The following is a 15,394-nucleotide window of genomic DNA, read 5'->3' as shown; positions in this document are numbered from 1 at the left end:
AAACATTTCAGCTTTTGAAAATGCAGGAGGCTTTACAGAAAGATTTGGAGTCTGTCCTGGTGTACCTATAATTTGTTTTGTAAGCATATATGCTATATAAGCTATAAACGCTTTCATCGAACGTAAACGCGTGACCCGAAGTTAACTTCCGGTCTGTGTTTGGTTATAATAGAACCATTTGTTTTATATTACATTTACATTAATATTAATTTATTTTAATATTTTATTATATGTTAATTGTATTAAATTAAAACTTCTCAACAGTTATTGATTCTTTGCAGAGGTATGCATTTAAACTAGGGCTGTGCGATTTATCATAATTGATTTTTTTTTAATTGAACAGTTATACAAACAAAATAATGGAGGTCAAACAGTTATTGTCGCATTTATTTTAACAAGGATTGTCTCATTTTTTTCTATTTTTATATTATTAATTTGAGAGTGGCGTTAGCGTCGACGGCAGGGCTGCACGCAACATGAGAGAGAGAGGCGCTGAGCGTCAACACGCTGCTCGCAACTGAAGCATGTTTAAACTGTTTTAAATAGTAAAATAAAAATTTAAAGGGGAATCATGAAAAATCTATTGTACGAATAAATAAATGTATGGGAAACACTGTTGTACTGGATGTTTACATTTTCTATTTGTTAAAAAGTGATTATAATCCAGTATTAAATTGAGTTATTTAAAATATATATATATTTTTTATTCATTAATAATCCAAGGTCAATGAGTAATGATGTTAAATATTCATGATCTCATTACTGGGCAAAATAACTGTGACTATAATTTTTGTCAAATCATTCGAATTATAATTTAATACAATGAATATACAATCAAATATTAATATAAATTAAGTATCAAATAAAGTGTTAAATTGTAACCAAACACAGACCGGAAGTTAACAATGAAACCATCTATTCTTATTAATATACGGTCTAAAATACTGTAAATTCATTTGCATAAACCCTCCCTAGTGCAGGGCTCCAGACTCGCGACCAAATGGAGACAGCACGAGCATTCTTTACAAGTACTCGTGCATGTGCGACCTGCAAATTTGGAATTTCTTTGTTGTTATTTCATGTGAAAAGACGAGTAGAACGCGAGCTTGTCACCAATGCAGGCTGTGTGTGATCACAGCCTCACTCGCGTCGCTGATGTTTCCCGCTGCTGTTTATATACAAAATGGTGCTCATAAATATGAATATATATTTTTTGCAAACAAGTCAATAAGCAGGCTAAATTACCATATATGTTGATATCGAAATGTTTTACGTCAACTGTGGAATCGATAAGAAATCGATAAGCAGAATCGGAATTTATCAAATTAAAACGATTCCCTAATTTCTATTCTTAACAGACAGGTTTCCAAACCAGGAGAAAATGTTAAAAATGACTCAATAAAAGCACGGTAAAATAAAGTCATAATGTTTGTGTCAATGTGGAAATGGGCCACTTTCCTTAAACTGGTGCCACTTTTTACACTGTGCTTCACACAGTTTGCTTCAAAGTTCAATTTTGAGTCAATGATAGTTCCAAGATATCTCTTGCACAGATTCTATTTTCTGACCTTTAATAGATGTGACTTCATGTGGGTGAGCTTGTTTGCTGAAGTCATATCTTTTGTCTTAGATCAGTTTAATTGGAGACAAGACTCCTCACACCACTTTATAAAGTCATTATAAACGGGCCATGACTGGTCTCATTGCCATTAAGCTCACTAACAATGACAGTGTCATCTGCATACTTTAAAATAGTCCTTTTTTAGTCCTGGACAAGTACAATATTGCGCTTTAATGTTGTACTTGTCCAGATACTGGAGAGAGAGAGCGGGAGCGTGTGTGTGCTAAACTATCTTTTATTATATTTATATTTTATGATAAATATACGTAAAGTTAATCCGCGGGTCATATGCAATACGAACCGTAAAGCACGATCCGTTTCGCCACTAATTCTGATGAATCTGCACATCAAAACATATCTTTGTCCAAAAACATATTTTTGTTTTGCATTCTGTAGTCTCTGTTTTCACTTCACACAGCTGTGGACAGTGGAAGGGGGTCATCTCTGTTCTCATTGCTCTCTTCCCCTCTCTCCCTGCCTGTTTCGGGATCAGGGTGGAGTGCCGTTTCCTCCCTCTGTTTCCTAGGCCTCGCCCCCCTCTGTTGTCCGAAGCAATCTGAATCTCTCCCTGCCATTAACGCACAGCTTCGGCGCTGATCGGTCTTTAAACACCCCTCTCTTACTGCGCTCTAAGTGGCATTTTCAACCCTGTCTTCCGGATCTGTTTTCAGTTCACTGATCTAAGGGCTGTTAGTGATGGCTGGTCCATTAATGGCTAATATCTCGGCTCGGATTAGGTGATATGCGTAACACACTGGGCTGTTTTCTCACCAAACTCTGTGGATGTGCGTCATTCTGTGTTTGTTTTTCCAAGGACTGAGCGACCTGGACTACTACAGCTGAGCTTCTTATTGTGGATGTTTGATTGACATCTAGCGGTTTTCAGCTGTAAATGACTCTCTTCTGATGGATCGAACCCTTTTTGCGTTCCTCAACGTGTCATTAGGAGACCATACTTTGGGTTTTACAAGTCCCATGTGCTGAAGGAACTTCGAGTCTTCACACCTTTGGTGTGCCGGGCCTTCTGTCGGATATACTGTCGTGTTCACTCGGTGTGCTGTAGGAATATAGTGTTTTCTTTCCGTGCTCTCAATTCCAAGGTTTTCTTTTCTTCCATACTGAGGACAAGCAGGAAAAAAGTGAACCTGTCTATGGCTTGCTGCTTTCAAAGTTGCCATGGCAGCTGGAGTCCAGGTAGATCGATCCTTTTTGTGGTGAAGTAGTGAGGGACATCTCAGAGTTTTCATATATATGTCATACATGTATAGAGAGATTAAACATAAGCATACAACGTTTTTCTGAATTTACTTTTTATAAGGTATGTGTTTAGGTAAAATGATCATTTTTGTTTCATTCTGTGAACTATTAACCATATTTCTCCCAAGTAAAAAAAAGATATGTGCAGAAAAATGAAAACTGGAGAAACGGGTCAAAATAACAGAAAAAATGCTTTTATATTTTCAGTCCTCAAATTCTGCAAAGAAATCAAGTTCATATTCACTTTTAAGCATTACAACAGTAATATTTGTACATGTATTTAGGATTTTTCTTTATGATAACTGATTTTTATAAATGATGTCAGTTTTTCACATTGCTGTTGGATGACTTTGTCACTCCTGAGGTTTGATTTTATTGAAATTCTACAGACACTGGACTGGAATGGCCACAATACATCTAGAATTTTATTTTAATATTAATAAACAACACACAGTACAAAAATATAGAAAATAATCAAATACATTTTGTTTTGGGGGTGTTCTGGTACTATTTCATTGTTTTTTATTTAAATGTGCTTTTTGTCTTAGATCCTAGAAGTCACAATTTTAGCCAAACGTTTATTCAAAAACAAATGAAAAATGTTGTTTAAAGCAATTAATCCATATTATAATTGAAAATATTATAGAAAAATATTTCTGTGATTTAAAAAAATATCACAACCTAATATTGACCAGTTATTGGCCACTATAAATATTGCCCTGTTGTGCAGTAACAGTGTTTGTGGAAACAAAAATACAGCCCCATGTTGCTTCTTTATCAGCATACAGAAGAGTACAGTGAGGTCCAACCCCGCCGACGAAAAACTTAAAAGCGATGTTCAGGACCCTCTTGATGGGGCCAAAGATGTAAGATTGTGAACACGTTGGCCTGTGAGGAATGTGAGTGTGTAACACGGGATAGTGGCGGCCCCCTGCCAGCTCACCATGCTGAGATGCTATTGAGGTCTGTTTTGGGGATCTGATTGCCTTCTCACGAGAGCGGCCAGAAAACACTCGGCTTTGGGGTTTAAAACAACAGTGGCTCTTGTGAACCTCAGCAGTTTGTTATGTTTTGATATTGAGGTTGGAGAAAGGTTGTGGTGTTTTGCGTGAGGTCCGAGCCATCGCACACGTGAGGGTGCAGCTGCTTGTCCAATGCATACATGATGGCATGTTTGCAGTAGTGTGCACATTTTGTTAACGTATGATGGCACAATATGATAATGTGATCTAATGTGAATTGTTTTACATAATACGCTTGCATAAAGTCTCTACACAACACATAATGTTTAAGTTATGTAAACCAGAAGTTCTCTATTATTTAAAGTTGACCGACATAAATTGGCAGTCTGTCAGTACTTGTGCCAGATGCTGAAACTTAATGTTGAGCAATGGGGAGAAATCTTTTCATCATTTATATTCATTCATTTAGCACATGCGGTTGTTCAGAATAAGGACATGAGGATACACAAGCAACCTCACATGTAAGAGCAGACAATATTAAATATTAATGAATGTTGAAGGGATAGTTCACTCAAAAATAAATATTCTGTCATTATTTATTATTTATCTCCCCTCATGTCATTCAGAAACTGTATGACTTTTTTGTGGAACACAAAAGTTCTTCAAAATATCGTCTTCTGTGTTCTGTGGTAGAAAGTCATAGAAATTTGAAATGACATGAGAGTAAACAATGAAAGAATTTTCATTTTTGGGTGGACTATTCCTTTAACCGTGAAGTTCAAGTTTTTCACGACTTTGTGCAATAGTGTTCCGTCTATATCTTTGTCCGACGTCAATCTGATCTGTATTGATAGACCTCTAAACTCTCTGTCTGTCCACCAGATGAAGGTGACCATCAGCACAGCACCACAGGGAGCGAAGGGGGAACGCCTGGTGATGGCACGCCACCCCCAAAGCGCAAGGGCAAGTTCTCCACCCTCGGGAAGATCTTCAAACCCTGGAAGTGGAGGAAGAAGAAAAGCAGCGAGAAGTTTCAGGAAACTTCAGAAGGTCCTTTGTTCTGTTCCCTTTACGTGTTTGTAGGAAAATATTAGTCGTACTGCAGCCTTTCCTTTGCGTTAGATCACACGGATGTTTGTTAGTGTTTGCATTCTTTTCTTTGCTAATGTAAATGTTGTTTTAAGCTTTCTCAGACATACTGTGGTTAGGGGTACGTGAACATTAAGCAAATTTCAATATCCTTTAGTCTGGTTATTTTCTAGTGACTTTTGCTTTGGGGTCTGATATTGGACATGAAGTGGCAGAGTACCAAAATTGATTAACACACTTTCCTTTAGCCTAATTCCAAAACTCTAAATGTATGTGTTATTTGCTTAAAGTGAAAGTTCACCCAGAAATGAGAATTCTGTTATCATTTACTTTTTTATTTATTTAAATTTAAATGCATTATTCCTTTAAATATGTATTATTCTGTCATTCTCTTGTCATTTCAAACCTGTATGACATTATTCTACAGAACACAAAGAAGATATTTTGAAAAATGTTGGTAGCAGAGCGACAGCTTAACCCATTGACTTGCATTGTTTTTATGTCCGTACAATAGAAGTGAATGGGTCCTGCTGTTGTCCGGTTTCATTTTGGGGTGAACTATCCCCATATCGGTTTTTTTATGATTTAAGCTCAAGTCATCTCATATTTTTTGTTTCCTTCACAGTTTTGGAAAGAAAGATGTCGATGAGAAGACCAAGGCAGGAACTGATCGAGCAAGGAGTCCTTAAGGAGCTTCCTGAGAACGGTAGGAGTTTGTGTATGCGCTCATGCCTGTGAAAGAACGTTTATGCATTTGCAATGTGTTTTTGAATGCTGAATATTTTTATTGTGCATAATGTCTACATTATTTTGCCAGATTATGAAAAAGTGTGAAAATTTTGTATTTACATAAAATGCAGCTGTTATAAAGCCATTCTATTCTATAAATGTTTAAAATGCCATTTTCACCACAGAATGTTATTGAACAAGAAAGTTATTTGACAGGTTGGGATTATTTAATATTTAGACAGTCAGAACTTCCTTGTGGTGCATATATATCAACTCTTGGACGGTGTTAGTAGACAAATAATAAACTAGTGTCGAAAGTATATTTGAAGAGTTTGGTTCCAAAACGCGATAAACGCCATTTAAAAAAAAAGAGTTTTCGCCAAATCAGTTTTGTATCAGGTCGGTATTGAAAACTCACTTTTTAATTTTACGCAAAATGCGATATCCTCCGTGTTATTCTGTCATGTTTTCTCCCTTTTTTTACAGACCGCAATATACGCCAGTCTCGCGTCTCTGCAGAATGCGATATATCCGCTCAACCAATCACAGCACACCATTCCACGCATTGTAAACAGTAATGGCGGCGCTCTGAATACGGTCAGCTCCTAGTTTCCCTGATCTACTTTGTGTTCAACAAACAAACAAAAAATGAATAATTTTGACGGCATTGATGAACCTGTGCTGGTTTCTGCGGTGGGGAAGAAATCTAATCATTTACGTGAGGAGATTAAGAAGATGAGGCACTAATTTATAGCATTAAAAGATGCCCCGTTGAATTCATTTTGGGAGCGATGACTGATTGAATGTGTTTTTAGTCCAGTGCCTGTGTGTAAGATTATATTGTATTGAGTTCAGAGGCTGTCATATGTGCATGGATCAAATTCACTTCGTTGTGTATTTTCAACCGTTTCAATATGAAAAATAACTTTTATATTGATGCAATGGATTTATTGCATTTGGGAAAAAATGGATTTATTGCATTTTGGGGAAAAAATGATCAGTTTTTATAATAAATCTTTTAAAATCAAAATCTAGATTTGCATTTTTTGTGTTACTAGAACCTAAAGATGCTATGTGAAACTTTGAAACAGAAAATAGTGGTTTTCATCTTGCCACTTTCTTTGTAAAGAAAACACATTTTTACTCAAATTAATCAAAATGGATTTATAGCGTTTTGGAACCAAACTCTTCATTTATTTTCAGGCCCACAGGGCCAAAATTGTTGAAACATCCGTGTGTGTGTGTGTATGTTTGTTTTCTCACAATAATATTCTTCTCATTATGGTCTTTGAAGCCACTGGACTTTGTCAACAAGTCCTAAGGGCGTTAAAGGAAAAACAAACATTTGGAATGATTTTCTGCTCGGTTAAAAATGTGTGGCATCAATTACTGCTGAATCACATTTTCTTTTTGCTACATGTGCTATATATTGTCTGTCGGATCTGTTCATGATGGAGATACACAGTGAGATTGTATATCATCACAGCTCCCTTAATGTGACGGCAGTCTTGGAACTGAGACAAATTCTGCACTTTTCGAGGCAGGCGAAGTGTGGAAATTTAAATTTGATGCCTTTTTTTATTTGGTAAGGAAATGACATGCAGTTTTTCTTTAGACAAGAAAGTGGAGCAAATTGCGCCCTACAGCAAAAAGCTTTGAAAGTCGTGCGCTGTGAACCGGCTGCTTTGAAGGCCTATTTATTTGAGAACAGCTCCTGTAACCTCGCAGAGATGCTCGACGAGAAACAACGCTAATGCTAATGCGTTTCTCTCAGAGAAACCAATATTTGCACAATAAGAGGTTTAAAAGTACTTAAAGGTGAAGTGCATTACTAGAATATGTTTGATTATTTAGCTTCCACAGCTGTCAATTTTCAAAATTTCTTTGTTTACTACCTACAGTATATATTCCAATTTTTTTGCCGTTGACAGTTGAGGCCCATAGCCATAAAATGCCCTACGTGAAGAATGGTCACACTCTGCCTATAGGAGGAGGTGGGATTGGTGGAGGTCTGGAGCAGATTCATTCGCCCTCCGAATCAGAATTCAGGGTCAATCCCGTCTGGCTGCCACAGCCTGACGACCGCAGAGGACGTACCCCATCTGATGGGGATCATCGCGGGGCTTTGGGACTCCGGGTGTCCACTCAGGATGAAAATAGGGAAGCCAGGAGAAGCGGCTGGTCTTCAGGGACTGAGGACTGGAAATCCAATATGGCCTGGCATGGAGATGATGGCCGCCGCGGAGGGAGATTGCACCCTGATTTGGATAAAAGACCTGGGCTAATGAAAGCCCCATCCGAGGATGGGCGCAGGACTCGTCCCGAATCGGACTGGAAGCCGACTCTTCCCCGCCACTCGTCGGTCGAGGAGGGAAGGGGACGGCGAGGTATGTAGTCACAATTGTCTGTTTCACGAAACATTTTGGGTCACAATTCTTTGTCTTTTTCTTCATATTTCCACCACCTCCTCTTCTGTTGGGCCAAATGGAGTCAGTGTGTCTGTGCTCCCGCGGGTCCTGCTCCAGCTAAGGTTCTTATTTAGGAACTGAGCGCAGCTAAGCTGAATTCTCTTGTTCTTTCCTAATTAATAAACCGCTGTCACCTCAATCCTCCTCAGCGTGAACATTATCATTTAGTCCCAAACCCTTCCTTTAGAGACAGATTTGTCCCTCCACTAGGACTGATAATCCAGTTTTAATTTAGATTATTTAGGCGCTATTCTGATCCTGCGTTGTTCACAAAGAGGAAAGCAAATGAGCATTTTGAGTCTTTTCCCCACAGATACACGGTTTTATCTGACACTTGGGATCTTTCCTATACCAGGAACATAGAATTAATATAGGTAATGTAAATAACTAACCCCGAATTTAAAACATCAGCTTTGAGGATTCAAGGTGAATTGGAGTAAAGTTTGCAGATATGCGAGACATTTACCTCTCAGACGATAAATACCATCTGCTTAAAGATCATATTTTTCCTGTACTCATTTGAATAAAGCATAACACATTTTCAACGCAGTCAGATCGAATATTTTACTTTTTCATTCTAGTAAAGTAACAATTCTCTCATCCTTTTCTCACCTTTATGTCATTCCGAACCAGTCTGACTATCTTTCTATCGCAGATTACAAAAGAAGATATTTTGAAGAACGTTAGTAACTTTGTATCCCATTGACCTCCATTGTATGGACATTACTCAAAATATATTTTTTTGTATTACACAGAAGAAAGAGTCGTATACAAGTTTTGATTAACATGAGGATGGATAAATGATAGAATTTGTATTTATTGGTTAACTATCCTTTAAACCATTCAAATGAATTTACCTAAATATGAATTTTTTTTCTTCTAGAATCTGAAACTGGTCCGTATGTTCCTAACTCTGAGGTTCTGAGGGACACACTTCGGGAGCCCCTTCCACCCAAGCAGTCCATCATGCCCCCAAAATGGCTAATGACCTCTACCCCCGAACCCGGTGCCGACAGCTTGCCCCGCACCCCTGTCCACAACCCCGCAGCTGCTTTCTCCTCTTCCTCAGCCTCCTCCAATTCTTCCTCCTCCTCAGCTGTCAGCACGGCAGGAAAAACTCTACGAACCGTCTCTTCGGCTGGAGCCAGCACGCAGGGTGCTGTTCCCCTCACCACCTCATCAGCACCGTCCTCTATGAGCAATGCCCCGATGCAGCCCCCCAAACAGCCCCCCCTCCCTCCACCCAAGCCAATCAACCGTACCAACAACCCTGCCATCCTGGGTAAGTGATCCCAAACATGTCATGCGAGATATAATATGACCTCTATAAAAGTTAATGTAGAGTTCATAGAAACAATTCATCTACATCTTTTTGCGAGCTCGCAGACATTAACACTTACAGTGTAAATATACAGACCACACATGCCTTCTGTTGGAGCATTTCGAAAGGTGAAGCGTGTCATTTTACAAAAAAGAACAGCAAAATAGTTCTGTCTTAACAAGTTTCAAACACTCACTCCTTCAAAATGTAGTCAAGGCATTCTGTCTGATATGCATCACTGAGAAGAATTTGATTGTGTATACTTCCTTTAAAATTCCACTACATCGTAAATGTGAAATAAATGTTAAAATGGGTTTCGCATTTTTACTGGGATTCAGTATTAAACGCTACTCCAAGTGGTCAACAGTCCTTGAGAGTTTATTTCCAACTTTGCTCCAACACACCTGACTGTCATTTTTTAGGTATTCCTAAAAACCCTGTCAGGTGTGTTTAACAGGGAATGTATGTGGCCTTGCAGGAACAGGATTCAAAAACGGATGATTGTTGAGTCAGCTGCCTACTTAACAACTCCAAACACCTCAATAACAGGAGGGGATGACAGCTATTGACTATTGTTAATGAAATCTCACCACTTGAGAGCATCTGACAGTTCACACTAATTATTCATCACGTTAGGCAGCACGTTTTGGCCGATTGTTGCTAAGGGAAACAAAACTTCTGTGTAGTGTACTTCGGGAGCCAATGCTATGAGAATTGAGATTCAGTAGTTGTTTCTTGAAAGTTGTGATCGTCTTAGCAGGGAGTTTGGTTATATTGGTTGGGTTATGAGGCTAATGTCTAAACATCAGTGAAAAATGGCTGGCTTTAGATTTACTTTATGTATTTGGTAACCCTTGACCTTTCCAGTGCTAACGCAACGCTACAGGAAAAACTTTAGGAGCATTGATCTTAAAGGAGCAATGTGGAGATTTTAGCGGCATCTAGTGGTGAGGTTGTGAACTGCTGCAACCAACGGCTCACTCCACCGGCTCTCACAGGACAAAGATGTTGACGTGCTTTCGCTTTTTTGCCGAAGGAAACGCGCTCTGTAGAGCAGTTTGTCGATTTAGGGCTACTGTAGAAACAACATGGTGAATTCATGCAAGGAGGCCTGCGGTGTACGTAGATAGAAATAGTTCGTTCTAAGGTAATAAAAACATAACGCTTCATTATGTGAGGTCTTTAACACCTCTGAAGACACAGTTATGTATATTATATTGCATTTCTGTCAATTGATCCTCCAAAAAATGACACACTGGACTTTTAAGGACCTTTAGCCATAGATCGATATCACTAGATCACTGTCATTTTTTAAGTCATCCTATAACCATGACATATTAGGCATGTAAAAAACAATGCTACAAGATGGATTTGTACCGTCTGTCACATTTATCATGCTTAGGTTAGTATACTTACCTGCAAAGTTAGTACTTTTCTGTTCCAATAGGGTTACGCAATATATCGAAATGATCTGAGAAGTTGTTCAAATGAGAGCATCCGATTTGTTATTACTAATTAAACATGGCTGTTCACTTTCAGAAGCCGTACATTTCTTCCAGAAAGAATGTGAAGCGTGTATGTTAGTTATTTAATGATAATATATTTTAGGATCATTTTAACACGCTTTAATCCATATTTACGTAATTTATTGTATCACATTTAGCAAGTTGTGCATGTTGCATATTCCTTTAATATCGTGCAGCCCTAGTTTCCAAGATGCTGTTGATGTATTTATATCAGGCAAATGTGTATCTAGATATTCATATCTATGGCTTTATCTATTTCGATACCTCACACATCCACTGTTTGCAGCCTCTCCATCTGTGTGACATTTACATTTAGAGTAAGTCTGCGCAAGTCGCCCGTGCTTTGTAAAGGTACTGTTCTTGTGTGGTTTGACGCCTAGGAGCTGTGTGTTTTTTGTCCCCTGCCAGCCTCCACCCTACACGGGGGTGACGGCAGCGAATTCCCCCTTTACTGGTCCTCCTGGAATCGTGAAGGCGACTATGACGTCTACCTGTCCCTGCCTGTTTACCTCTGCCGGCGGGCAGGAGGCATGCGCACAGGTAAACGTCGAGGCCATGCCTGTCGCCAAAGTTGCATCGGCCTTTTGGGTCCATCGTCTGCCGCCCTGCGTGCCCGCCTCATCTTCCTATCCCCAGCTAGCACAGCCTGAGAGCGTGACTAACGTGCGCCAGCCCGAGTGGCCTTGCTTGTTCTCTTTCTTACCTGTTCTCTGCTTTCTCTCCTTTTCTCAAATGAGTCCTTGCAGCATGTTTCTGGCACTGAAGCTAGTGCGCAGCACGTTGGCACACTATTAACAGGTGCTTAAACAGCTAGCTTTACCCCCTGTGGAATTCAGCTGATCATAGTCATCGCTGCAGGAAATGCCCTATCATGTAAAAGCAGATGCAGCAAACTAACAGATGTTCTGGAAAAGTCATTCCAGGGAACAGTTGCTCCACAGACAGGCGTGAGATTGGAGGAAAATGAATTCAAGCCACCTCATCACATGCCGAATGCTGCGCAGGTTGTTTAGCTTTAGGGAAAGCTTCATGAATTTGATTTGTTGAGCATCAGTCAGCGCGGCTTATCACTTTACCTGAAGGAAGCACAAAAAAAGCTTAGCATGTTTAAATATGCGGTTTGCATGTTTAGCTTTATTTACGCATCATGTAGATAATGTTTGGCTGCTGTACTTCATTATACTTGGACTATATGTCGCCAGATGTGTGTAGTCATGTGACACGGGCATCTGGATGCATTGATTTAGCGGTCACATGATTTTTGTTGTCAGTAAACTTGGCTTTTCATGCTCGCTTGGTGTTTTTGGCTTTTTTTATGTTCCATAGAAATTCTATGATTTTGATGATCTTTTATATTACAGGAATAGTTCACACTAACTAAAAATTGTTGTCATTTGTTTACATAAATAACATCCCTATGAAACCCAAAAGGTTGTTAGTGACTTAGTGCCTTTTGCGTGAACTATCCCTTAAAAGTTAAAACTATTGAGTTATATGTATAAATCTATATATAACTTAATGTATATAAAATTGAATGTAAATTACACTTTACTGTAAATAAAATATATATGTGCAATTTTATTTAAAGTAAAGTTTAATTTACATGACATGTAAATGTACAGTAATTTGCAAAAGTCTTAGGATGCTTTGTTGTTTTAGCCATTTGTAGTTTTCAGTGTCTATTCCCTGCTTTTTTCCCTGTTTGTATATTAACCCTGCTGAAAAACAACAAAACCCTGCGCAAAACACAATAGAAAATGTGATGGATTTAATAGGAATAGGAATTGGATTGACTTTAATGCAAACTGTAATGGTGTCTACTGGTATGTGATGGATTCTATTGGTGAAAACATCCCTGCTGAAAAAAACTATAGAAACCACTAAAGAAGTTGTAATGGTTTAAATGGTTATAATGGGATTTGTATTGGTTTTAATGGAAACTATAATGGTGTCTTCTGGTGTGTGATGGATTCTATTGGTGGGATGTTAAATCCTATTGGAATAATGCCCAAAACACGCTACAAAAAGGAATTTTGTAATGGTTTTAATGGAAAAAGCTATTGGGTTGTAAGGGTATTCTAATGCAAACCAATAATTTCTGTGATGGTTTCTATTAGGTTTCTATGGTTTTTTTAAGCGGGGATGGAAACGTCACAGAAATTCTAATGGTTTCCATTAGAAAACCCTTACAACCCAATAGCTTTTTCCATTAAAACCACCACAAAAGTCCTTTTTGTAGTGTGTTTTGGGCAATATTACAATAGGATTTAACATCCCACCAATAGAATCCATCACATACCAGTAAACACCATTACAGTTTCCAATAAAGCCAGTCCAATTCCTATTATATTAAATCCAACAAATGTTCCATTGTGTTTTGCGCAGGATTCTGTTGTTTTTCAGCAGGGTTAAATACAAACAGGGAAAAAACTGAATTTATAACAAAATGGCTTCTTCGGGTAGAAGTCGGCATTTACCTCCTTTGCCACTAAGCTCATCCTAAACTCTTCTGAAGAGACCGTCCTTAATATATACTGAATACTTGCCATTTTAGCTTATTTTTATAATACTACATATAATACTACATTTGTTTTGAAAAACTTTAACCTCAATGATGTTTCTTCATGTGTAATATTCTACAGCTGAATTATCACAAGGAGGTACCAGCCTAGTACCAGCCAAGCCCTCGCCCCCCATGCCACCCAAGCGAACCACGCCCGTCACCAAACGCAACCCAGACGACTCTCCTCTGACCATTTCCTCTCTTCCCTCCATTCTGTCTGAGGACCTCAGGGCCAACATCCCCGGAGGTTACCAGCTACTTCCACCGCCTCCTTCCCCACCCCTCCCCACACACATTCCCCCCTCCCCTCCACGGGCCCACACCCATCACCTTCTCCACCAACACTCATACCCATACCCCCTGCCACAGCCGCTGCCTGTCCACTTTGACCCCCCCAGCCCACCAGAAGAACCACCTACACGCCAAGCCCCCGTTCCACTACACATCATGATTCAAAGGGCACTGAGTAGCCCGGGACACTCCCTCCCACACCCAGACGGCTCTCAGCGAGCCCACTCGCTGTTGTTTGAGACTCCGCCGGAGTACCAGGGCAACCGTCCGCTGCCAGTCACCATTCAGCCTCTCAGACTGTAAGTGTTATTTGATTGGCTACGGTTCAAGTGTGAGCATCATATGTTGATATGAACCATATGTTTGTTTGCTCAGTGATGAGGATGACTATTCAGATGAAGACGAAGAAGAGGATGATGACGAAGAGGACGATCACCTCCCATCTCCTCAGTCCCAGCCAGAACTGGAGCCTCGCAGCCGAAGGTGTCTGGTTGGGGACCTGAGCGTCAGCATAATCCCTGAAGGGAACAACAGCAGCGAGGAAGAAGAGGATGAGGAAGATCAGCAGCCAGAAGAGAGCGATTCAGACGGGCCTGTGCTCTACAAGGATGATGATGAATCGGATGAAGATGAAGATGACACCCCACCAAGTATGAGAAGCATGTTGTGCTCGTTTCTTCTGCCTAAACTGAAATATTACTGTCACATAATATGAACTTGTTCTGATTGGCTGTCACATTCTGTGTCATTTGTCTTAATAAAATAGTTTTATTATAGTTTATGGTTTATTATAGTAGTATATAGGGTAACACTATACAATAAAGCGGACGTAACACACGTAGTTTCTGGCAATCTCATATTAATCTTGAGTATTAATCGGGTTGATGCCAGGGTGTGCTTTTCCAAGAGAATTGTCCAATAAGGAACTAAGAAAAGTTGTCACTTAAGGGAATTTCATATCCGAAGAAGAAACTTTCCGAAACCTATACGAACGCTGGGGGAGTGTATCGATCACACAAATACTACGTAATACGTCCAACTCGTTTTTTGACAAGCTGACCATGTTAAGCATTGTAAAGAAGCCAGAATTCATGAAACGGCGTTAAATCCCCCCTTTAATACACTGTTATTTAATCAGAAATGTTTCATTGTTATATGTGTTCATTTTGTATTCACAAAAATACTTTGGTGTCCATACAGCACATTTAAAATGTGCCGCCTCTCGCCTGCGTTAATGATATTGTAGTCAGATTGTATGCTCAGACATCTGTCAATGTAAATGCGAGCCAGGGCTTATGACTATATATGTATGTTCTCACCGCAGGTGCCCTGGCCAGCAGGGTAAAGAGGAAGGACACACTGGCGTTGAAGCTGAGCGGTCGGCCCTCTGCCCCAGACAGACAGGCTCCAGCGAGGCAGGCCAGAGCGGAGCACACAGGTCTGTCGTGGCAGAGCAAGGAACAGTGGGAGGCCATCCGTACACAGATCGGTACCGCACTCACACGGTAATGACCCTTACAACCACACACACTTACTCCCAACTGAACAGATGCTAGGACACTACACA

The 15,394-nt window shown here is 39.7% G+C and overlaps 1 protein-coding gene across 8 annotated transcripts in view; it reads left to right on the top strand.

Moving 5' to 3' along the window:
• Positions 1–15,394, top strand: part of phactr4b (phosphatase and actin regulator 4b) — a 34,018-nt gene that overhangs the window by 16,171 nt on the left and 2,453 nt on the right. For 6 of the 8 annotated variants that reach the window (XM_057339955.1, XM_057339960.1, XM_057339957.1 and 3 more), the window contains 8 exons: positions 4,723–4,890; positions 5,555–5,635; positions 7,590–8,045; positions 9,010–9,408; positions 11,382–11,513; positions 13,616–14,126; positions 14,203–14,477; positions 15,152–15,332. In XM_057339955.1, the coding sequence (XP_057195938.1) occupies positions 4,723–4,890; positions 5,555–5,635; positions 7,590–8,045; positions 9,010–9,408; positions 11,382–11,513; positions 13,616–14,126; positions 14,203–14,477; positions 15,152–15,332 (2,203 nt within the window). Of the gene's footprint in view, positions 1–2,193; positions 2,816–4,722; positions 4,891–5,554; positions 5,636–7,589; positions 8,046–9,009; positions 9,409–11,381; positions 11,514–13,615; positions 14,127–14,202; positions 14,478–15,151; positions 15,333–15,394 lie in introns of those variants that run through there. The other 2 variants (XM_057339954.1, XM_057339961.1) reach the window with 2 other exon arrangements.

This window comes from Triplophysa rosa, linkage group LG8, assembly GCF_024868665.1.
Source record: "Triplophysa rosa linkage group LG8, Trosa_1v2, whole genome shotgun sequence".
Classification (NCBI taxonomy): domain Eukaryota; kingdom Metazoa; phylum Chordata; class Actinopteri; order Cypriniformes; family Nemacheilidae; genus Triplophysa; species Triplophysa rosa.
This window is presented reverse-complemented; position numbering and strand designations above follow the sequence as displayed.